Source organism: Pogona vitticeps, chromosome 5 (assembly GCF_051106095.1).
Source record: "Pogona vitticeps strain Pit_001003342236 chromosome 5, PviZW2.1, whole genome shotgun sequence".
Classification (NCBI taxonomy): Eukaryota; Metazoa; Chordata; class Lepidosauria; order Squamata; family Agamidae; genus Pogona; species Pogona vitticeps.
In genome coordinates, this window is record NC_135787.1 from 140,453,871 (window position 1) to 140,479,510 (window position 25,640).

General features: G+C 38.3%; 1 protein-coding gene across 1 annotated transcript; it reads right to left on the reverse strand.

Moving 5' to 3' along the window:
* Positions 1–536: 536 nt before the first annotated feature.
* On the reverse strand, positions 537–25,499 carry RPAP3 (RNA polymerase II associated protein 3). The gene is made up of 17 exons (XM_020795524.3): positions 25,158–25,499; positions 23,938–24,122; positions 22,868–23,011; positions 21,805–21,927; positions 18,337–18,464; positions 16,097–16,218; positions 15,269–15,339; positions 15,055–15,180; positions 14,276–14,403; positions 12,140–12,261; positions 11,146–11,216; positions 10,895–11,011; positions 10,038–10,258; positions 8,466–8,670; positions 7,513–7,610; positions 2,950–3,050; positions 537–1,090 (listed from the first exon to the last, which is right to left on the reverse strand). The coding sequence occupies exons 2-17, from the start codon at positions 24,088–24,090 to the stop codon at positions 1,005–1,007; spliced, it is 2,016 nt and encodes a 671-aa protein (XP_020651183.3). The 5' UTR covers positions 24,091–24,122; positions 25,158–25,499; the 3' UTR covers positions 537–1,004.
* Positions 25,500–25,640: the final 141 nt, after the last annotated feature.

The following is a 25,640-nucleotide window of genomic DNA, read 5'->3' on the forward strand; positions in this document are numbered from 1 at the left end:
TATACTTATTTAGGGATAAGTCCCAATGAATTCAAAGTACCAACCATTAGATCTGTATAATATTATACCGTCTTCTATTGCCAGAGTATGAAGTAGGGTTTGTAAAAAAATTAATCACTACTGAGAGCACATGGCACATATTAGTCAGATTTTAGCTACAAGAGTCTTGTGGTGCAGTGGTTAAACTGAAGTACTCCAATGGCCTGAGTTTGATTTTGGGTTCAGATAGACAGTTCTCAAGGTTGACTCAACGTTCTACCTTTCTAAGGTCAGCAAAATGAGTACACAGCTTGCTGGGGGATAATATTTAATCTGCATAAATAAACTGTAACCCGCATATCAGTAGTATATAAGCAGCACACTGGGCTTTGCTTTATTAGCAAAGTGCCACATTTAGAGCACCACATTCTAAACTAGCCACTTACTAGAACAAACAACTTTAGAAGAACAAGAGCTAATGAAATTCTGTCGTCTCAGCGAATTATGACTATATACTTGGAATCAGTAATCTGGAAAACAGAATTCAAGACAGTGGATTTAAACATGTGTAAATTTATTTATAAGAACAAAAATACAAATATTTGTAACAAGCAAAATTAAAATATATAAAACATTTCAACAGGTCATTGTCAGCTTTGATTCTACATGACCACATCAAAAAAGCCAGTTTATGGCAGATTCAGCCGTGTTAATCCTCATAAGATACCTTACTAAGCATTTTCCACATAGATAATTTGCACATTTTTAATATAACCTTAATCTGAAGAACTGTGCATGGAAGAGTGCCCATGCAACAGACCTTTATTTTATCCTCCATTCATGCCAAGAAATCACTAATTAAAGTGCAGGGACTTTCCAAAATAACACAGGATGAAACACTGGGGCAGGTGGTACTGAAGATTCCCCATATGCACAAGTGAAAAATTAGTCTCTCATCAGGTGGGACAACTGCCTTTTCAAAAGGTGCAGAATCAGCTGGATTTGTACATGTGAAGCCATTTGTCTCAAAGATTGTATGCTTTCTTGAGTTGAATAATGGAAGAATCTTTCAATCCTGATTGCTCCAAATGATCAAATAATGAACACACAGCTATAAAGAGAAATTGGCAAATTTCTTAAGATTTTACCAGCTATTATACATTTTCTTAAACAGATTTGTTGATTGTTGATTATACAGCCTTAATTATACATAAATTTATATTTAAACAATTATTAATTTTAAGGTACAAAATAGCCTGATAAAGCAAATGAGGTTGTCTGACAATGCTCACTGCCCAAGAAAGGAAAATATGCCTCATCAGAACATTTTAGGCTGAACTGAAACAAGCAGAAAAGATAAATATTAGAAGATCTACACATCAGAGATGAGATTAAAGACTGTCATAATTTTGATCTATTCTAAACTGATACAGTGGGGAGGCATCTTGTTAACGAATTCTAAAGCACAGGAAACTTCCTTTCTTGGCAGCACCACTTAACCCTAAACCAAGTGATCTACTTATTCAGTGTGTTGATGCCTTGCTAGAATCTGGTAAGCAAATGTAGATTATTTATATTTAAAATAAAAAAGGTATACTAACAGGATAACCACTCCCTCTTTGCAAAGTACAAAAGTCAGTGTACAGCACCAGTTGTTTGGAAAAACAACAACTGCAGACTGCAGAAATTAAAGATTTTCAGAACCAATTATGGATTTAATGGATCAGACGGAAAAGAAAACCAGATCAGGAAGGCAAGAAAGGCAAGGTAAGGTGTGCAGAGAGAAGCAAAAGGGAAAGTAGAGTATGTACATCTTTCTCAATATCTCTCTTCATTTGATGTCCCCTTCCAGACATACCTAAGCTGCATTATCTTCATTTGTAAATGTCTGTCTCTGTGTGTATTAAGATCTTTTTCCACAAATGTGCTGGATAAAATTAGACAGAAATCTAATCTTTTAAAGCAGGGGTCTCCAAACTATGGTCCACAGGCCCCATCTGGCCCGCCTTGCCTTTTTATCTGGCTCAGGCATAGGAAGAGGTGGGAAAGGGGACCCAAGCGCTTGGGTGCCCCTTCCCTCCTTCGGCCCTCAAGAATTTGTAAAATATATGTGGCCCTCACACTGAAAAGTTTGGAGACCCCTGTTTTAAAGGAAAGAAGCAACACGTTCAGGATTCCACTACAGTAGTCTTGCTTTGTGCTCTCTGTGAATATTCTATGTCTGACTCGGAATGGGAATCACACATGCAATTTCTCAATTTCTTCCCTAATTGGATGATTTGATACCTATTATTATTCCTCCGTTTACCTTATCTTAATAGAAAAGAAGAATGCTATTGTGGGTTTGTAGTTCTTCCTTTCTTCTTGACTGAAAGACAGAATCCACCTCCAAGTTCCTGGACACTTTCCCTCACCTGAAGGCTGTTGTAGAACAACTCTTGCAACAATTAAACCAAGTTGTTATTTCAAGCCCAGTTTAAAGTTTGTTGATCAATAATATAGTTACCAGAGCTTTCAGAGCCAATTGGTAGGTATCAAATGGTACATGAGCTCCTTTTCTGGGAATTAATTAAATAAACATAACTGCCAACATCATATCAGTTAAAGACATAACAGAAGAAAGTAAACAGACTCTTACACGGTACAGATATTCCTCACCACTAACCCTGCCTCTCATAGACTCCACTACATGCATTTCTCCTAAGAAAAAAAGCTCTAACTTTTTGCTGTACAGCCAAACCATGGCCTCTATCAATGCTTCTGTTTGCTAACTCACTGGTAATTGACCCCATAAGTACTGAGTCCCTATCTCAACATACCACTTTTCTAGCACAGAACTAATCTGAAAGTTTTCCAGGTGGGATATATATGTTGATAAGGCCTACGACTGCTAGCCCGTTATCATCACACTTGTGTTAAACCCTAAACCTAGCAGATTTCAGCAATGACTCATGAATACCTGTTACTTACTTTTTTTCTCGGCATCTGACATAAACATTACCGCCATATCAAATCTTTTTGATTTTGATAGCTGCTGCAGAATTTCTAAAATAAGTGAAGGCTCTTCTTTCCTACAGGAGAGAGAGAGATATTAACATAAATCTATAAATAACTCTTTCCAATTGGGAAAATACATAATGTGAATTCAGCATTTCCAACCTCAAGCAGGAAATGAAAAAGTAGAATATATGGATGAAAGTACACTTCAGTGTGACTATATAGAATATGTATGTATCAATTAACCTGAAACCTCTCTCAACAAGCAGCTACATGTACTGACTGCATAAAAATTGGGTCATACCCAAGGAAATAGATTCAACAGGACAAAATTTTCTCATTGCTTATTCACTTATAAAATCATCCCTATACAGAAGAAACTAGAGTCACTCCCTTTTAAGCTAAGGCATTTCATTTTGGTTCAAACAGTATTGTCATTTTTCTTATGAAAAACATCTGATGTTTAATAAGTGAGAAATCTATCCTATTGAAACCCAGCTTCCCAACAATATGTTGTATTTAATCTACCTCCCACCAAAGTTATGTTGGATAGTCATCTAGTCACATCTACTTTTCAACCAGGGCTTGGTCAAACTAAGCACAAACATTTCAATTGAAATCTGTTTAGAACAGTGGTTGGGAAACAGGGGTAATTTACCCCAAATGGTGTAAAAATGAAAATCCTGGGGGTAATGAGCAGAGCACTACCCCCCCACCCCTGCAGCTGAACCTCAAACTGTAAGACACCTCTGCCTGCTACCATCCTTGGTTCCCGCAGTTGTAGATCAGTTCTTTCAGAGATTGGAGGTAAGCCAGCTTTATTGTTTAGGGCTGTAACACAGTCAGGGGCACTCAAGGCAGCTTGTGAATGACTACTTCCGCTGAATGAGGCAGGAAGATAGGTGCAAGAGAGGTAAGGGTGGATTCATCAAGCTTATTTAAAGGTAAGATTGTAGAAAATTTAGGGAGGGTGGGCGGGTGTGAGAGAGACTGACTTTCATAAAGCCATGAAAAAAGGAGGTGACTGCAAGGAGAGACGGCTTCAATTAAGGCAGGAAAGTGCGAGCGAGAGACCGGGTGGTTTCATCAAGCTTGTTTACCATCACTTTCATACTGAACTGAAGCAACTGATTGTTGAAAATTTAGGGTGTATTTGTGTGTGTGTGTGTGTGTGTGTGTGTGTGTGTGTGAGAGAGAGAGAGAGAGAGAGAGTGAGAGAGAGAGAGAGAGAGAGAGAGAGAGAGAGAGACTTGACTCTTTCATAAAACCACGAAAAAAGCAACCTTCAAAATGTAATCTCCACTGCACTTAGCTCTGCAGTTTCTGCTGAGAAGAGCAAGTACTTCAAGATTCTGTTTAGACGCTGAATTTGTACCGGGCAGAACCGGAATATTTAGAAGAGTCTCGCTAACAGTAAACACCTAGTAAAAGACAACCAACACACCTGGGACTAGATGTCTGAAGTGTGTAGCAATTGCGTTTCTCTATTTCTCATCCCCAAAGCAGGCAAAAGTATCATAGTTTATTCCCCAGATCTGAATCCCCGTCTCTCTGCTCCTGATCCTGCTTTGATTGCAACACCAAACAAAAGGTCTTACTAACAAAGACTGTGGTTTTCTTTATTTAGTCAATCCATCTCATGTGCATTCTTTCTATTTTCCTACAGTATTGCACATTTTCCTGCATTGCTGCCTTTTCCAGTGGCTTATCTTCTCATGATGCCACTGTAGTACAATACCCTTTGTTTGGTTATTTTAGGTTCTAGTGAGTGTCCACACTTAATTTGCTTTAGTTATCTCTCTGACAAGTCATGCTATCTGTAAAATTACATTTCAAATACAGTGGTGCCTCGCTTAACAATGTTAATTGGTTCCAAAAAAATCACTGCTAAGCAATTTCATCGCTAAGCAAAATGCGGTTTCCCATTGAAATGCATTGAAAACCGGATAATCCGTTCCAATAGGAACGAATTGCCGTCCTTATGCAAAAATCGCCATAGGAAACATCGCTAAGCGAAACGCAGTTCCCCAATTGAAATGCATTGAAACCTATTCAATGCATCTCAATGGGGGGAAAAATACAACAACAAATTAAAAAAGAGTCAGAACAAAGTCAAATTTGGTTACAAAGGGTTTATTAAGTGTACTTTATGATTTCAAACATTTTAAACAGTAAACTTTAACTTTATAAATAACAGAAAAACATTTTAAAAACAGCAAACATGAGGCTGTTTAAACCATCGTTAAGCAAAACAGGGGACCCAAAATTTAATCGCTATGTGAAGCATGGCCCAACCATTGCTAAGCGAAAATCGCCCATAGGGACCATCGTTAAACAAAGCGTAAAAACGCTCCGAAAAAGTCGTCGCTAAGCGATTTCGTCGTTAAACAAAGCAATCGCTAAGCGAGGCACCACTGTAAGTGAAATGTGTGTATACACTTTATGTAGTGTATAAAATGTGTATTAAAAGTCTGCACTCCTATATATATATAGCTGCTATTCTGAGGGTGGTTTACTTTGGAGGAAACAAGTCCAGGATTTCAATGCACTTAATAAACTTTATAAATGTTGTTGTTCTTGAGTTGTTAAGTCATGTCCTACTCTTTGTGACTCCATGGACCAGAGGACGCCAGGCCGCATGTCTTCCACTGCCTCCCGGAGTTGGGTCAAATTCATGTTGATAGCTTCAATGACACTGTTCAACCATCTCACCCTCTGTTCTCCCCTTCTCCTCTTGCCCTCACACTGTCCCAACATCAGGGTCATTTCCAAGGAGTCTTCTCTTCTCATGAGAGGGCCAAAGTATTGGATCTGTCCTTCCAGTGAGCACTCAGGGTTGATTTCCTTCAGAATGGATAGGTTTGTTCTCCTTGCAGTCCTGGGGACTCTCAACAGTCTCCTCCAGCAACACAATTCAAATGCATAAATTCTTCGGCAGTCAGCCTTCTTTATGGTCCAGCTCTCACTTCCATACATCACTACACGAAAAACCTTTGTTGGCAAGGTGATGTCTCTGCTTTTTAAGATGCTGTCGAGGTTTGTCATCACTTTCCTCCCAAGAAGCAGGCGTCTTTTAATTTCGTGGCTGTTGTCACCATCTGCAGTGATCATGGAGCCCAAGAAGGTAAAATCTGTCACTGCCTCCATATCTTCCCCTTCTATTTGCCAGGAGGTGATGGGACCAGTGGCCATGATCTTAGTTTTTTTGATGTTGAGATTCAGACCATTTCTGGTGCTCTCCTCTTTCACCTTCATTATGAGGTTCTTTAATTCCTCCTCACTTTCTGCATATAAATTGATATCTATCTATCTATCTATCTATCTATCTATCTATCTATCTATCTATCTATCTATCTATCTATCTATCTATCTATCTATCTATCTATCTATCTATCTATCTATCTATCTATCTATCTATTTATTTAATTTATATGCCACCCACTCTGGCAATCTTAATTCCAGTTTGGGATTTATCCAGTCCAGGTTTTCACATGATATATTCTGCATATAAATTAAATAAGCAGGGATACAATATACAGCCTTGTCATACTCCTTTCCCAATTTTGAACCAATCAGTTGTTCCATATTCAGTTCTGTTGCTTTCTGTCCCACATATAGATTTTTCTGTAGATAGATAAGTGGTGAGGCACTCCCATTTCTTTAAGAACTTTCCATAGTTTCTTGTGGTCCACACAGTCAATGAAGCAGAAGTAGATGTTTATCTGGAACTCTCTGGCTTTCTCCATAATCCACGCATGTTAGCAATTTGGTCTCTAGTTCCTCTGCCCCTTCAAAATCCACCTTGTACGTCTGAGAGTTTTTGGTCCACATATTGCTGAAGCCTACCTTGTAGGCTTTTGAGCATAATCTTGCTAGTGTGTGAAATGAGTGCAATTGTATGGTAGCGGGAGCATTCTTTGGCACTGCCCTTCTTTGGGAATGGGATGTAGACTGATCTTTTCCAATCTTCTGGCCACTGCTGAGTTTTCCATTGATGATGATAGAAAAAGCGCACTGGTCCTTTGATGTTGGGCTGTGGCATCAGGGTGGGTGACATGACCATTAGCCTGGTTTGTTCCTTTTTGCACGCCACGCACAGAATGATGAAAGTGGTAGGAAACCCCCCCCTCAAACTCGGCGGTCTCTAGCAAACACATCATTGCTAGCACCACTCTGGCAGCCACTGATGATGATTAAATCCTCTGCAAGCTAGAAAAAATTTAATGTAACTTGCTAGGCACGTTGGACACCTTCCTACTCCCTATAACACCCCATGGCTGGAGTGCAATGTGTTCCAACAAAAATAGTGCACATCTTTATTAAATTTGGTGCATCCTGCTAGTTCGGTACCCAACCTGTGTAGATTCACTAAGATTTTGAATTCAAATAATGTACCAGTTCCTTCCTTTCAAATCAAGGGGGTAATGTCGGCATGTATATATATACACATATACATATATATAAAAAAAATTTGGGGGGGAGAAGGTAAAAATGTTCCCTGACCCCTGGTCTAGAATGCCATGAAATTAAACTTACCCAATATAAAAATCTTGCAGAATTTTCAGTATTTGGCTAAATACATCTGGATCCAAAGATTTTTGAAACAGGTTGGGATAAAGCGAAGGGTTGATTTGCTTTGAGAGAACAAAGAAACATTTACATTAAAAAACGGTAATTAAAAAACCCATATCCTTTCACAATGCCTATCAAGGACAAAGCTCTACTGGAGTGGAATCAAGCCAGTTAGTAAACTGTATTATTATCTACAATTTCAGACTGTTCTATAGTGTCATCAGGTTCTTCCTTATGATCAGTTACTGATGCACAAGCTTCCCCAAAACACAGAGCTTCTGCCCTCTGTTACTTATCACTCCCTGCAAACGGCAACATCAGGGCAATGGTCTCAGACACACTCATAATTCATATGGAGAGACAGGGCCTTTGCAACGCCCTGTGTAGAACACACTCCAATATCCTATGGCAACAGTATGGAGTTCAAACCCCTGCCCATATTGGACCATCCTGGGACAGTCTCTTTCACTTTATGGAACCTCATAAAGGTGAAAAGTACAGTGTGAGCTGATGGCAGTGGGGGAGGGGGGGAGAAAGAGACACTTCAGAGATGCACAGCCATTACTGCACATCTCCTCTTGCCCACGGCTGTTGAGACTAGATTCCACCAAACTGGCTTGATTGACAGATACAAGAAACACAAAATATTTCCTTAAACCAAGTACTTTACCACTGGAACAATAAGGTAGCTTTTTATGACCTGAACCTTTAATAGGAATAATTTCAACCTTTAAAAGGTTGAAATAATTTCAGCCTTTAAAAGGTTCATGCATTATTCAAATATACAGAGGTAACCAAACAAAAGAGAAACTGGAAGAATTAGATGAAGATTATAGACTACCCTGTGGAATTAGACAACTGATAAAATAAAAGCTGGCAGAAATCAAACATCAGCCATGCATCATCAGCTATCTTACTTTCAAATAAGTGTATAATTGATCTGGGTAGCATTTTAATTTTCTGAAATCTGATTCAAGCTGGAAAGAATTCACAGGGACTAGAGGCACAGGAAATGCAGATGCTGGAGGAAGAGTTTGGTTTTCCATATCTGTTTGGGCCTTCAAAGGACAAGAGTGAGGGATTGGTGGTGGTTTCTCTTTCACGATATCTTTGGTAAACGACCTGAAAATATTAAGACAAACATGACATGGATGATTATTTAGCTTTTCCTCAGATACATACCTCTCTCAAGAAAATCCCTAGATTAAATTTTAGATTATGTCTGCATAATACTAATTTTATCAAAATTCACTAGCAACTGCCTCATCAGTCTAAAAATCTGCTTGTATTTACTTGGCACATACATGTAACCAACTTAAGCAATACTGTATGCCAGATGTGTGAAAGAAAGAAAGAAAGAAAGAAAGAAAGAAAAAGAGAGAGAGAGAGAGAGAGAGAGAGAGATGGTTGATTTCAAAATGTCACAATGCTTCTGACAATCATGAAACAAATTATTTGGATGAACATGAAAATTTGAACCACAGCAGCACTTTTAAAAAAATGTTAAAGCAAAATACTATCTACCAATTATTTTAAAAATACAGAGATTTCCAGTTACAAGATAAATTAAATTTGCTGATCACAGAAAGAATAGAGAAAAGTTAAAAACAACTAATTCTTATATCAAAACTCTTCTGAAAACTATGGAATTTGAATGCCAAGAGTATTTCCACAACTATAAAAATAAAAGCTGTCTACAATTTCGTAACACAAAAAAGCATGTCAAACATATAAGCATTTTCAACAGTGATTATAATGTAGCCACTTGTTCTCCTGTAATTTATCTGTCATTCCATCTCACTTATTTTCAGGGGTTGGGACTTTGCCACAAGAATCATTTTTTAATGCAAGAATAGCACAGGCAATGTTTTCTATCAAGTATACTGACAAAATGTTCCAAATATCTGAGTCTATCCATTTTTGTACTTACCAAAATCATAATGGACAAGAAAAAAAATAACTTCACATGTAAGCTTTACAGGTCAGGTACATCTGACCAAAAATGTACTTTAGCTTGTAATCAAATGAGCACTATGCTTAGCATTAACTGTCCTAGTCTAAGCCTTCAAAAATGACACATAACTAGCAAAGGCTAGTTAAAAGCATGGCCAAAATAATTTTTTAAAAACAGTGTCCAAAATTCTCTTGCATAAAGTTACATCCATGGAAGCTGACACCAAAAGCCACAGGCTTTAAGTGCTCATTAGAAGTTTTCTATTCTTCCACCTCTCAGTTCCAAGCCTCCTTTGGGGTTCCTTTTGACCTAGATAAGCCTTTAGGGGTCTTGGGATGGAGTGGGAGGTCTTTTAATGCCCCAAACTCACTGCTGACGGTCCTGCTGAAACCCCACCTCTGGGACACATATTCTGTTACAATTCATAGGGCATTTTAATATTGAAAGGATATTTCTGTCCTTGCAAAGTAGTAATCTGAGTCGATGGTCAACACAACCTTCTATTAACATTTGATACTAATATCAGAATACTTACTGCATGGTTAGAGAATCACCTATTTCTTCTATTTTTAACAACTTTGCTTGAGGAGTATCAGTTGTTGAAAACAAATCATTTTCGCTTGGGTTCTTTGCAGATGCCAAGGCCTGTGTTGCTTCTATACTTGCTGAAACAGGTTTTTGACTGGTGGGAGCCACTAGATTTGTGCACAACGTCTCATCATCCACTTCTTCAATTATTATTCTTCTCAAGGGTTTCTAAAAAGTACATGATCATGCAGTATGTTAGCTGCAACATAGAAGTGTTTTACCAGGCTGGAGGATAAGACACAATATTGAAGAGTAGCTGTGCCTGTCATATCAAAAATGAACAGCCCCATGGTACTTCAAGGATGAACAAGTCCACTGCACGACACAGTGTAATCACAGAAAGAGATGTTATCCATTCTTTACTACAAATGCCAGAGAAATTCTGCTTACCATTCACTGACCTCACTATGTAAGTGGAAACAGCAAACACATTGTAACTCTTATATTTGTTTACCTGCAATATGTTAACATGCTTCCTACTTTTTCCCGTCCTATCCCTTTTGTTTTTATGCCAGCAAGCATTCTGCCTGCTCCCGCCTCCACCCTGTTCCCAGACCATTTGGTTTTCTCTTCTATATTATTCCTGAATGCACAAGACTGCCCTGTTCATACCAACTTTGCACTTAGTGTGTATAAGCGGGCTGGGTCTTGACCCAGGGAGAGATGGATGTTGATGGACGGATAAAGGAAGAGAGAAAAAACATGCCAAAATTTATATCTGCAAAGATATATTCATTGGAAAAGTGCTTGTACAAGCAATCAAGATGTTTATTTCAAAAAATATCCCTGCTCCATTGTACTTACTGTTGACCTGAGATGCATGGGTTTGTCAATGGGTTTCACTTGATTTTGTACTTCCGTTTCACCCTGTGAGAGTTCAGGACATTCAGGGTATATCTGCAGTCCTTTCGCAAATAACTCCTAATATTTTTTTTTAAAAAAATCATTGAATAAGCATTAGTGAAAACAAATAATTTAAAACACTTGAAATGCATAAGTAAAACCTTTTTTATTTACTGATATTGCAATGTATAGAAACACACATGCACACTTACATTCTTAAGTTTCATTATTTCATTTATTGCTTGTTTATTTCCAGGCTCCAGTTTTAAGACTGTTTCAAAATCTGAACAAAACACATAAGCAACATACATTTACTGTAAATAATAGAAGATACCACTGCACCCACCACAAACCTTCCCAATTTCCTCTATTTACATATAGCTGTTAGATGACAGCCCATCCTTGATTGAGCGTTTCCAAGTTCTACTAAATCCAACAGCACTTTTTAAAAAATGAAGCCTGTTTAGATGTGGTACGATCATGCCCATCAATTAACCAGCGAAAGGCAACCACAAATGGTACATATGAGTTCATAAACTGCTAGGATGAAAGCTACCTTTGAGGGAAGTCTGAACTAAATAAAAAGCACTATAAATATTCAGGTAATTGGAACTGTGGCAATAGCAAGAAACTGGGAACAATGCATTTTTGCTTTCAACCTTTAAGGTCAAAAGACTGGAATCAGCAGTAATAGTGACATTTCCAATATAGCAAAATAAAGCCAGTTCAAAATGCTATCAACCTGAAATACTAATACTGAAATCCTACACACGCCTGCCTCAATGCAAATGCTATTCACAGCTATTGTTCAATGTGTTTACTTCCAGGAAAGTGTGGATATAAACACTTTCTACATTTACTAGACTCCCAACATGCAATTCATATCATGTCAGTTGAAAACTTTACGTAAAGATAGAGAATCCAGTACTATGCTCCAAATTAGAGCCTTCAGAGCACTGGTCATGTGTCCTATGTAGAAGAGGATAAGATCTCATCCATCCAGAGTGCTCCTGTTAGACACTGCCCCAACTATCCTTGGCTTTGGAGTAGCTTAAAAGAGCAAGAAATTGTGAACAAGCCAATTGTTTTACATGCAAGTATTTCTTGCTTTTGCACTGGATTGCTATAGCTGAACTGAGGCTGTTTCCTTGGTATTTGGACAGAGTAAGAAATTCCATTTAAAAGGCTCTGTTTTCTGAATCTTACCTTGCATGGCTTCTTTTAGCTTTCCCAACGCAGCTCTAGCAGTCCCTCTTCTGGCATATGCTTTGGAGTATGAAGAATCTAATAACACAGCTTTTGTACAATCATCTTCTGCCTCCTTGTATCTTATTGCAAGATATTTTTTAAAAAAAATATTAGTTTTGGTGCATCAGACATTGTTTTGCTTTCTTATAGCCTATAATTGCTCATAACATTTCATACCAAAGATTCTATGCTTAAATGTTAAACACAAATAAGTATGAGAATGGAGTGGTTTTAAAGGCATATGTGGAATTATTTCAGCAGTGGGACATATTCCTTGTTGTTTTTCATAACTATATTTAAAAAGCACTTACATTAATTAGCAGACATCTTGTGTGTCACCTATTTTAAACTTTGAATTTTCTAACTGCATTTTCCAAGTGCTTTTTTTTCAGATACATACATAGCTGTGTTATTCCGTTTTACCAACAAAAACAAAAAAGTATTGTGGCATCTTTAAGACAAATTTCAGTGTGAATATGAGAAAGATAGTAGTTTCTAATTAAATCAGCATTTTGAAAAAAAATCAGGTTAATTAAAAACTTAGGCAAGATCAGATGATACTGAAGGTACTTCACTGTGTCTTGTTAGAAATCACAAGGGTCTCAACTACCAATGGTTTGTTTTCATGGCTGATAGTACCAAAAATAATGGGAAGACTTGTTATGAGGACTTGGCCGTTTTCACTTGTCGCTTCCCCCAGAAACCTTCAAAAGGGTGTGAAGGAAATGCTGGTGTGTTTTTCAATCTCTGCTATTTAATGAGGATATAGACCCAGAAATAATGTTTTTTTCCATCTTGCCTCTCACACTGCTCTGCTGTACAAAGATAGTTATGAAGGATAACAATGCCTTCCGCTGGTTCAGCACATAGAACCCTGGTGAGAGGTGGGTCTTCTCTTATGCTTAAGAGTGGGCTCTCTAAAATGCCTCATTCTGTCTAGTGGTGTAGAATTTGGACTTCTTTCTCTCCCTCTCCTGCTGCCTTCTCAGTGATGAAAAAAAAGTGCCCGGGGGGACTGTCAGAGCTCCCCATAATGTTTTTAGTGTTAATGAGGGGGGAAGGCTGCAAAAGAAAGGGGGGTCGGTCAGTTCTGCAGAAGTAGCATGATTCATCAGAAGTACACCACTAAATCCTGGCCTCCACTTTTTCTTTTCACTGTGAATTTGCTGTAAGCATGAATTTGTCTTCTTTCAACTACAAACTGCATAGCGCAAATAATGCTGACATGCACAGCTGAGTGACCTGCTAATATGTGACGCTCTTAAACCAGAAAATTGCTTTGCAAACTTTAACTTAACGTTATACCATGACTATGGTTACTGCTCTGTGAACTGCTAGGAGCACAAAGTGCCACAGAAATGTGATATACAAATTAAGTTGGCTGTAACTAAAATGAGAAACAAAACAACTCCATTCCAGATGTCAAATTAGCTACTCTGTTACCCCAAAAATAAGACCTAACCTGAAAATAAGCCCTAATATGATTTTTCAGGATGCTAATAATATAAGCCCTACCCCAAAAATAAGCCCTAGTTAAGTGAAACCCTGCCCTCCACCCTTGTGCAGCAACCAGAAGATGACATGACTGTATTTGAATTAATTTAGACTGTTGTACATGGAAAACAACATCCCCTGAAAATAAGCCCTACTACGTTTTTGGAGCAAAAATTAATATAAGCTCCTGTCTTATTTTCAGGGAAACACAGTTTGTTGGTAAAATATATCAGCTTGATCATTATATGAAACTAGAATGTGCACGAATAGCCCTTAGGGGTGAACTCCTTATTTACACCCCTTCTAAGTATCATACATGAAAAGAAAATGTGGGTCAGCCATATAAACAAATTTTAATTCACACATAAACTATTTCAAGTGCGTTTGGTTTCCTCACATTCTTAGGAAAAGCAAAACCTAAATGCATGGGATGGAACCAGATTAATTCATGTTACTGTATAAAGCTCCACCAGTTCATTTAAAACAAGTTACTGAATGGGATTAAAAACAAAATTATTTATAATTGTAAAAAAAGGATTTAAAATTGAATTCAAAGAAAACTGGCAGAAGACACAGAATGATACATGCAAGCCCACTCACTTTTGAATTTTCAGATAGGCCATAGCTCTGTTGGCTGGAAGAAGTGCATTGGTGCCATCTGCTGCTATACCATGTGTGTAGCACTCTATTGCTATTTCGTATTTACCTTCTTTGAAATATCTGTTACCCTGCGATAATTGAGAAGAGAGAAAAATATAAACAATTATGTGGGAAGTCTCACTATGTTGACAGAAGGGAGCCACACTTCACAAACCATACTTTATTCATTAATTTCCTGTACCAATGGAAGAAGGGGAGGAAGTAGTAGTTACACGGGATGTTTTAAAGACAGCTTTGCAGAGCTCTTTATGCTTGGCTGAGAACACCACAATGCCTTCATGACAGCTGGCCAAGGCCAGGTTGTCATAGCATTAAGCTACGCAAATTGGGAAGAAAACACCAGTTTAACATTTTATTGCTTTAGGAAAAAGATGACCACCTTAAACTCAAATAGAAAAACATGAATAGCTAACTAACCAACAGATAGTCCATGTGCCAAATAGAATGACCAAGTCAGTGGTTCTTAACCTTGGGTTACTCAGGTGTTTTTGGACTGCAACTCCCAGAAACCCCAGCCAGCACAGTGGTGAAGGCTTCTGGGAGCTGCAGTCCAAAAACACATGACTTACCCAAGGTTAAGAACCACTGGACTAAGTCATATTTCAGTGCAGAGACAGAATGACAGGCTTCCCTGTCCCAAAGCTTTGAATAATGTAATGCATTTCAGGGTTGCAATAAAATTAAAAATCGACCCCACTAAAATACTTCTTTATATTTACCAAATCTTTTTCTGTTACAGCTTTTTGCTTAAGTTGTTCTTCTTCTGTTTGTTTCTGTTCTGCAACTTCCATAGTAGTAGAAATATCTGTTTCTTCATGTTGAGAATTTTTTTTAGATATGAGAACCTGATAAGAAATATACAAAACATTCTCAACACACAACTAAAAGAAGATCGTATTTGCTGGGCAACGTGGGTATATTAAAATTCTTTACCTGTTCAATTTTTCTAAGTTCACTTTTTGCTTCAAAATTGTCTGGATCCAATTCCAAAACCTTTTCATAATCTGAACAGTAAATCAAGATATGAAGATGTAGGATTAAACAAACAAAAAACTCCCACACAAAACTATATATGATACAATGTTACTTTCTAACACTTTTTTTTTTACTAAATCCAATGTAGGTCCAGAAAGAGGGGCACTAGACTTAACTGGAATGAATAGGACATGCTATTCACAGGTAAGGAACTATGGATTCCAACCGTCTCTGGTTGAAATTAATGTTGGATTTGGTCCTTTAAACATGTATAACCACAGGACTTCTTTAAAATCTGAAATATGTTTATTTGCCCCAGATTAGGGACCTATAACTTCCAGTAAGGGGAATTAAGCAGAGAAAACAGTGAAGTCTATGGCAGACATACAGCATGTTAACATAATCAAAGTCAAATTCTTAAAAAAAAATAAAGCAAATGGGGTAGTACTTTTAGAATCCAACAAAGCAACAATGACCAAAAAGATATTAAATCCAGTGCATCCTTTATTATGGGGGAAAAAAAAAGAAGAGGTTGAGAGAACAGGCATTTTCCACAATTCAAATGAATGCAATACCCCACTGCCTGAACTCTACTATGTGTTCTTCTGAGACACAGGGCAGAGGAATGAAGAAAACAGGGAGTTATGCTGAGATTAGCCTTTGAATTTACCACTGGCTCAAGAACCCATCATAGGTTCTTGACCTGGAAGGACAATAATTGAAAAGTGCACAGCAACTTGGCTGCAGCCATACGTTAAACAGATACACAATAAAAGATACATGTACCTTCTTTTGCGCCCTCAAAATTTTTCAAAGCAAGGCGAGCTGCTCCTCTTCTGGAATAAGCTTTAGTATAATTTTTATCTAGGGCAAGTGCTAAATTACAATCAGATTCAGCTACAGAATACCTGTAGGAGTAATTTACATATGTCTGTCATTGTAAATATATATTAACTCTACACAAACAAAACCACGTGCAATTTAAGAAATGCTAAGCACAGAACCTTTCAAAGCACCAGAGAGAACCACTCCTTGAGAACCACTCCTGAAGACCCTTAACTGTATTAAGGACAAGACAGACGCAGACAATGCTCAGACAACAGGGCTGCTTTTGTAAAGATTCGCCCTCCATACCTCTGGCATGGCAGGCCCACCCAGCTTTCAGAAAGGGCTCTGGTATGCTCTTTGTTGTTGCTAATCAAAACCAAGTGTCCAAACTGACACTGACTAGAAACAGGCTGACCGTCACTATCTTATCCTTAACCTAAATACAGGAATGTGCAAACTGATTCAAATCTAAACATATATAGAAAGTATTGTTTATTTCTGTGCAAAGCTTTGTTGTACTTCATCTGGGCTAAACAACCAACTTTTCTGTGACATAAACTTGTATTTTACATGTCTGAACTCCATGGTGCAGCTAGGGTCAAACATTCTCTTTTCAGTCAAGGACAGATTCTTTCTTTACCCACAATAGGAACATTCTTTTTTCTTCAACAAATCAAAAACTGCACATATATCCATGTTTTAAATGTCAATTTATAAACAAAGTGCATTAGCTATTACAGTGGTGCCTCGCTTAACGATAACTGGTTCCCAAAAAATCGCTGTTAAGCGATTTCATTGCTAAGCGAAACACGTTTTCCCATAGAAATGCATTGAAAACCGGATAATCCGTTCCAATGGGAACGGATTGCCGTCCTTAAGCGAAAATCGCCATAGGAAACATCGCTAAGCGAAACACGGTTCCCCAATTGAAACGCATTGAAACCTATTCGATGCATCTCAATGGGGGAAAAAATTACAACAAATTTAAAAAGAGTCGGAACAAAGTCAAATTAGTTAAACGAAGGGTTTATTATGTGCACTTATGATTTCAAGCATTCTAAACATTTTTAAACATTTTTAAACATTTAAAAAACAGCCAACATGAGGCTGTCAAAACCATTGTTAAGCGAAACAGGGGGACCCAAACTGTCATCGCTATGCGAAGCATGGTCCCAAACATCGCTATGGGAAAATCGCCCATAGGAACCATCGTTAAACGGAGCGCAAGATCGCTCCGAAAAAGTCATCGCTAAGCAAGTTCATCGTTAAATGAAGCAATCGCTAAGCGAGGCACCACTGCATAGTATTTTATATGTCCTGTTATATCTATCAAAGAAGAATGCAAGTATTAGGCAAGAGACTTTCTCAGGTTTTTTGACTATAGCTCTCAGAATAAGACAGGAATTGCCCCAGTCAGAATTTTGGCAGCTATAACTGAAAAAATCCCTAGTCCTTAGAATCATTTAAGGACTTATACCTGTGCCTTGGTAAGTCTCCCTCTGGAGCTACCATTTGCCAGAAGGAGAAACCCATGGGTGGGAATGGCAATTTTTGACTGACATCATGTACAGAGTCTAATGAGTAGAGAGACTGAGTCCTTTAATCCCATAGAAGTCCAACAGAAAGTCCAAAAAACATCCACATTCAAATTTCTACCAAGCCACTCAACTCGTTGGATGACAGCATTCCAATTTTTTGCATCTAACCTATTAAATTATTGTGAAGATAAGACGGAAACACACATGTATTGTCCTGGCTTTCTTGAAAGACAATACAAAAAAACTATAATGTGTACATGACTTTAAAATGCATAACTAATAAATGGGCATTTCTCCTAAGGGACTTATAAGCATTAAACAATGCATTAATTTCATTTTCTTTGTTTTGTAAGCTTTTACACAGTAAGCGTCTAATTCCTACAGTCCTTCTAAGAAAGAAGAGGGAGGATACCATATCCTTATGAAGACATAAAATGTTCCAAAAATAAGCTTGCAAATTTTGAAGCATACTAGTTTCTTAGTACAACAGGAAAAATCTGATTTGCAAGTCTTAAGTTTATGAAGTCAAACAGAAGTGATAGGATTATTCAATAAAGATGGTAACAGAGGGGGCTTAACTGTATATTGAGTTGTAAGAACTGTTTCTTATCTAAGGTTATTCATGAAGCAAAGCACAAAAATCTGAAACATAAGCCTTACTTTTTCAGTCGAAAAAAAGCAGATGACCTGTTTGCCGGCAAAACTGGATTGTAAGGATCTGCATTCATTCCTTTTGTGTAACATTCTATTGCAGTATCATAATTCCCTTGTTTAAAATATTTATTACCCTGTTTAAAGAAAATAAATATCTTTGACATGAATATCATTTGAACTTATTTTTGCCACTTCTCATCACTTTAAATAAAATTCACCTAACTCAAGAGCAGCTAAACCACAGTCATGTTATTAATACTCTTGACATTAAAATAACTTAATAACAGAGCTCAGCCAGACCACACAGAAGATTAGAAACTCCTAGATTGTCTCGGTTCCTTTCATCTTTTGCCCTTTCCGAGATAAGCAAGCAGAAATTTAGTCACAATAGTTACAGAACATGATGGTGTGCTGCTATATGATTCGACAGACAATAAACTCGTCATCATCTTTGCTACTTGGAGATGCTTCATAGAAACATTCATTATGACTATAACTTTTATTTTATAAATCTGAGTGACTTGAGAACATCACAGTTGAAAACCAACATGCAAACTGATTAATGAAAAAAATGAAGCAGTCAGTAGAGCTGGAATCCTATACATTCACCTGGGAATAAGACCCCCAGATAAAGTCACTAGAATTTACTTCTTAGCAAACTGCACATGAATTTTTGTCCTGTTTTCTATTTCACAAATTTGCTCTGAACCCAAAATTAAGGAAGGATGAATAAAAATGGATACAAAGTAGCACTGGGTAGATGCAGCTGATACTCGTGCAATGCTATGTAAACACAGTGCAGATATTTGCGTACTCATACCTATAATTCTGATGTGTAGGACCAATCTTAAATACTGATTATCTCTGGCACTGTTTCAGACCTTCATTCATTGAGTGAAAAGGTCTGTAGAGAGTTCTGTAATGACATCTAGTTGAATGCCACTATGAAATGATTGGGAACCTTGATAAGGCAGGTTTCCCTACCATGGGGATTCTATAATATAAGTGATCTGAAGAGAAACCAGAGTATAATATACATTAATTAAACAATGCACCAAGAATAAAGGAAAATATTTCTCCTCTGCCCTGTGGTGTTGCCAAATCTGGCATGCATACCTATGTGTTCTATTAACTTACAGACTGTATTGTAAATCCCACAATCTATAACAGGAAGAAGGGTGGGTGGAATGATGTCTTGCACCCCTCATTTGTTTCTTGTATCAAGCTCCTTATATTTATTGTTTATTCCACTGAACTAATCTTAATATTTTAATTAGTCCCACCCCTCCCTAAAACTATAGAAAGATGTAAACAGCAAAGTATAAATCAAAGGTGATGACATTAGAACAAATGTATGAAATTTACTTTGGGAAGTTGCTCTAATAGGAAAAGCTATGGCATCAAAGGCAACCTTGAAAAAAATAAAACATCTTCAAAGTACACCTAAATACCAGAGCAGAAGAGACAAAGATGAGAATCATTGGAAAAATGTTCCAAAGGCACAAGCCTACCAGTGAGAAGACTATTTCACTAGTGCACACCAACCTTATAATGGCAGACAGTTGGAAAGGATCTGTAAGGTATTCACTGGCATACAAGACTGCACAATGCTAGATTCCATGGTTAAAGACAGTTCTAGACCAGAGGTGTAAAACTACAGTGGTGCCTCGCATAGCGATTGCTCCGTTTTACGGCAAAATCGCTTAGCGATGCTGTTTTTGCGATCGCAAAAGCGATCGCTTTGCGATGGTCCCTATGGGTGAATTTCGCTTTGCTGATCGGCGGTTTCAAAATGGCCGCCGGGTAAACAAAATGGTCGCCTGCTGTTTTCTGGGATGGATTCCTCGCTTTAGAGGCACCGAAAATGGCGGCACTATGGAGGATCTTCGCTTAAAGGTGAGTTTTAAACCCATAGGAACTCATTAATCGTGTTTTAATGCATTTCTATGGGCTTTTTATTTTCGCTTAGCGATGTTATCGCTTAGCAGCGATTTTTTCTGCACGAATTAACATCGCTAAGCGAGGCACCACTGTATTTCTTCTTGGGCTGCATCAGTATTATGATTGCCCTCAAAGGGCTGGTTGTATCTGTAAGACTATATAAATGTATCTACTCTTTATAATATTAAATATAATCTCCCTCATTCAATTATCACTTTCTGACTTTTCGCCGCTTGGAATCAGAAGTCCCGCTGGGCAGATTCCCCGCATCCTTGTGGAACGTTATGGGTGACCGAGCAAGCCCTGCGCATTGTATACTGAACAGTAGCAGCCAACACTGCAAAGGCCACATGAAACGGCCCAGCAGGCTGGATTCAGCCTGCAGGCCTTGACACATGTTCTAGACCAGGGGTCCCCAACTGGGCCAACAGATCTCCTGCCCCACTGCACGCACTACCCCACCTGCATGCATGGGTGCCCTCCCCTCTGCGAGAGTGCCCTTCCCTCCATGAATGCATGTGAGCGCTCCCCTCCCCTCAATGAGCACGCTCCGTCCCTCCACATGCACGAGTGCCCCTCCTCTCCGTGAGCACGCCCTCCCCTCAGTGAATGCACACAAGCATACCCCGCCACTCCGTGCATGTGCACAAGTGCGCCCTGCCCCTATGCGAGCACACCCCCTCCCCAAATGGTCTACGGTTCAGAAAAAATTGGGGACCACTGTTCTAGACATTAAAAGCTTTAGCAATTAAGATGTGCACCTTCAGTTGGGCTCAGAAACAGATTAGTAGCCATAACAAGTAAAAACAAAATGGCAGTTGCACTTCTGGAAAACAGCAGGAAAAATTTAGCATGAGCTGACACATCCAGATCTCTTCAGAGGCAACTGCAAATATGGAATATGGCAATAGCCTAATTCTGAGATAACCAAAGCATAAGTAAGCATTGCAGGTCCAGGTATTCTAGATAAGCTCACAGCTGTTATTAGAGAAAACTTATAAAAAGTACCCCTCCCCCAACTTCAACAAATCTCAAGTAGTTTAGAAAAACACCCTACAAAATAGTTAATTCTTAACAAGTCAAAAGAGGATGCACAATGTTTAGCTCTTAGTGAAACTGAATCAATCTTTTTGCTAACATAGCTAATTTTTTGTTAAAAATGAAAAAGTAATATAACACATGTTTTTGCTGTCAGGTGCAAATAAGAACGATGGTAATAATGTAAAAATAACTTTAGTGAACCTCTTGGTAGATGCAGATTCATTTTCAAAATCTCATCTTAAGGCAACAGAGCATCAAAACCTTGAGTTATTTCTGAATTACAATAACTAAGAATGTGAATCAGGATTGGAGAATGCATGATCTGCCAAAAGTTGTTCAACTGCAACTCTTACCATCAGCCACACTAGCTTGAGCTAACAGAAGCTGCAATACAACAATAGCTGGAGAGTTGAATTCCTCTCCTCAGAAATAAACTGATGAAAGTGTCTGTATGCTATGATCAGAAGAAAAAGTAGAGTGTTCTCAAATAACCTTTTCTTTCTCAGCAAGTGCTTTTTCTGTATCTATACGAATTCCATCTTCTTCAGAATCTGAGTCTTGAGACACTGAATCGTGGGTGCTATCTTCCTTATCAAGCTCTTCAAGTATCTTATCCTGAAATGACATAAATGTAACAATACTTATAGGTTCAAGGAAACATATCTGAAGAATAAAAGAATCCTGAAGAGGGTAAGATGCAAGCAAAAAAGGATAAATACATTGGTACCAATTCTAGATCCATTGACAAGGTGGATAGAAATCGATGATTTTTTAAAATCAAATTGATTTAAATCACATATTAAATAAAAAACCCAACTTTAAAACAAATCTGCCCTCCCCTTTGAGAATTCAATTCAACTGAGGTACTCCATCTAACAGTGAATGCAGTACTCTTCACCTCACATCTTACTAAAACCCAGTACAATATCAAATCACCATGACTGTATGGCAATGTTCATCCTTCACATATAAAGAAGAAAAATGCTAATACATCCAAATACTCCATCTCAATTAGCTCAAAAATCAGAGTCCAATTTTGAGGATCTATTTAAGCTGTGAAATCGAAATAAAAGCAAAGTATCATGTAAAATTCACAAGCAAACAAAAGGCTCCTGAAGCTTTATGAAAACAGGCCATGTATTCTGTATTTAAAAACATGTTTGTAACTATGAATGACATTTTCAGTCAAACACTTTGATCTTATTGGAGGGCTTATGTATTTTCACAGAACCTAAAAGCTACTTACTCACAAATCCAACAATTCTAGTTCTATGTTTTCACATTTTTAATAGAAAGTTTAACTACACTAATCAAAATTCTACTGACAGAATGTGGAACAAAGGGGCAACAACATAACTATTTTTATTTCCCAACAAACCTCCCTTTGCACACCAGTCTCACATTGGTTTCAAGATCAGTCATATGACAGGAGCCTACTGGAGGGTGGAAAACACTGTGTATTCCTTTATGCACACACTTTTTATGCATAGGACTCTAAATTACATATCTACATTAAAAAAAAAACACCAAGTTTTTTCCTAACATTTTAACTTACCACGTCAAGTTTTCCCCATGCCTCATAATCATATGACTTTATTTTGTTCTTTTTGTTTTCTTCTGTAGTATTTTTGGACACTGCTTTCATTTTGGTTTTCTTCTTCTTCCTCCTATAGGCTTCATTTCTAATTGGTGGCAAATCCTAAACAGAAGAAAATATTGTTATGCAATTTCAGAAAATCTGAGAGTTACAGTTTTAAAAAGGGCAACAGCAGTACAGAATTAGTATTGGCCCTGATCTAGTTCTCTTGGGTGCATTCAGAGATCACACCAAGGATTACTGTGAGAGTGCATTATGCACTTCTGTACAGTGCTTGACTGTTCCTGTAAACCACCCTGATGCAGCTGATTCTCTAGCTCTTCCTCGCTCCTCAGCAAGCTAGAGGAATAACCATACAACAAATCCTAAACTTCTTCTCTGGCTTATCAGAGATGAGATAAACCAAACAGGCAACTCTTGCTGGATTCACATGTCATCATGTGAACTAGAGTTACAGAAGTTACTGGCTCCTGTGAAGCAAACAGGAATTCTATTAAATGTTGGCTTGTTGTGATGTGTGGCTGCTGCATGCAATTACACTTGTGCAATACCTGGTGATCCTATAAACATGTGGTTGTCTGCTTCTATGACTATTACAGTAATCCAAGCTCCTTCAACATGATTAAAATTACCCCATGACTGCTTTCCACAAGAATTCTCTTATCTGGTGAAGTAAGTATGGGTGTGTTAACTCTGGATGGAGAACTGGGATACAATGATTGAAGATAGAAGTTCTACCCTGAGGAGACATAGTGGTACTGAGTATTGTCTACTGAAAGCAAAGAGGATGATCAAAACACTTCAATATTTGTACTGAGGTTTTCTATAAAGAATGGTAAACCATACAAATATACAAATAATGTCTCTCCCCAAAATCAGAAAGCCTCATGCAGTTTCAGTTTCAAACGCAGTATGCTATAAAACTGGTGTTTTATTTTAAGGTCTCTTTGAAATCAAAGCCAATGCTGAGCAAAATATATTTTTACTTTAACCACCTATGTCAGTAATAATCAGAGTGGCCAGCTTACCTTTTCTGGGACACCACTCTGCTGCCTTAAATTATAATCCTTTTCTTTAATATCCTTTTCCCAATTTTCTAACTCTTTCACAAAATCTTGCAACTCTTCAGCATTTTGTCGTATTTGCATCTGTAACTCTACTGCTTTGTTTGGCGAAGACATCTGGTGATCCAATGTCTTTAAGGAACAAGAGCCTGCCAAGAAGCATTTGTAAACAGAAGACTAAGATGAATTACATCTTAACATCCTTTATGATTTGATCCTCAGTTAGTATATTTAGTGAGCATTATTTGAAGAGTAGCTTATTAAAAACACAATGCAATCGGACTGAACTACTCACACCCAAAGCAAATGCAAGGGAATATATCTGTGGCCATCCCACACACAAAGTGTGTATGTGTGTGTGTGGGGGGGTAAATTTCACACTAAAAAGCAAGAAGGCACCAACTAAATCCTTCTTCCTTCCTTCTGCATCTTAGCTGCAACTGTTTTTAACACTTCTTGGTACAGAAACAGGGAAAAAAACCAGCCTTGAGCAGAGAACTTCACCCAAATGAGAGGAGGAAATAAAAAATTCAGCCCACTCATTTGTTTTACTCTCAATGCATGACTGCCATTCCTTATCCTGCCTAATATGAGAGCAGCACAGAATGAACAGAATGTGGTATTCATTCATTCATTCATTCATTCATTCATTCATTCATACAGTTTGATAACACAGCAAGCTTCACACCTGACCTGGGAGAGATCAGAAGTACTGGATTCCCTCCTGAGGTAAAAGAAATAAGAGGTCAAGCATAACAGAGGGAGAGAGAAGAAAAGCACATATGAAAATATGTAAGAAATCCTTTCTGTGTGAGAGGAAAAACAGACACAATTGAAGAGTCCTTCAGATATCATTTCCAAAGTATGATTTTGCTATATAAAAAAAGATAATAAGGCTGCGTTTGTTTCCGATTGGGAAGGAAAGACGTACAATAGGGGGGCTCCTTGATTTGAGGAGGGGGACAGACCCCAAAGTGGACAGGGTAGCCCATCTAGTTCCCCTTGGGCTTCACTGAGTTTCCTGAGAAGAAACAGATCTTCTCAGAGAAGGAAAAAAAGCCAAATTTCCAGCATCCTACACATTCATTTCTAGCCCGCAGGCTCTTTCACCGTCACCTCAGCTCCCCCCCCCTTCCAACACCGGAGTAACGAGAAAGTCGCTCCCACCGCTCCCGGTCCGTTACCTGCGCAATCCTCCACGGTTACCTCTTACTCTCCAGCAACCACTCCATCCGCGCTTCGCTTTCCTTTCGCAGGAAGCCTTGCGCGGGAGGAAGAGGACGGAACTGCAGGAGAGAGACGGACTGTCGCAGGAAGTGTTTCTGTGGTAACCATAGAGATAGGCAAGGGCCGCCTCAGAGCAAACGCGGGATAAAAGAAAAAAGGCTTGCGGAACGTTTCATAGATTAATAGATTTATATCAGTGCAGTATATTTCTTTAGGTACATAGAATGCTATGCTATTTAGGACACAAATTAAAAATACACCGGGTGTTTATTTCCATAGCAGAGGGAAGGAAGAAGAGGGGAGGGAGAAAAGGCCTCCAATGCGCCTGCGTACTGAGTTCAGCCCAGCCTCTGGTGTCATGGAAACGTTAAGCCGGGCTTTCTCTCTTCCGCTCTCGCTTCCCCGGCTGGGTTACGGTCTGGTCAAGTGTGCTCGGGGCA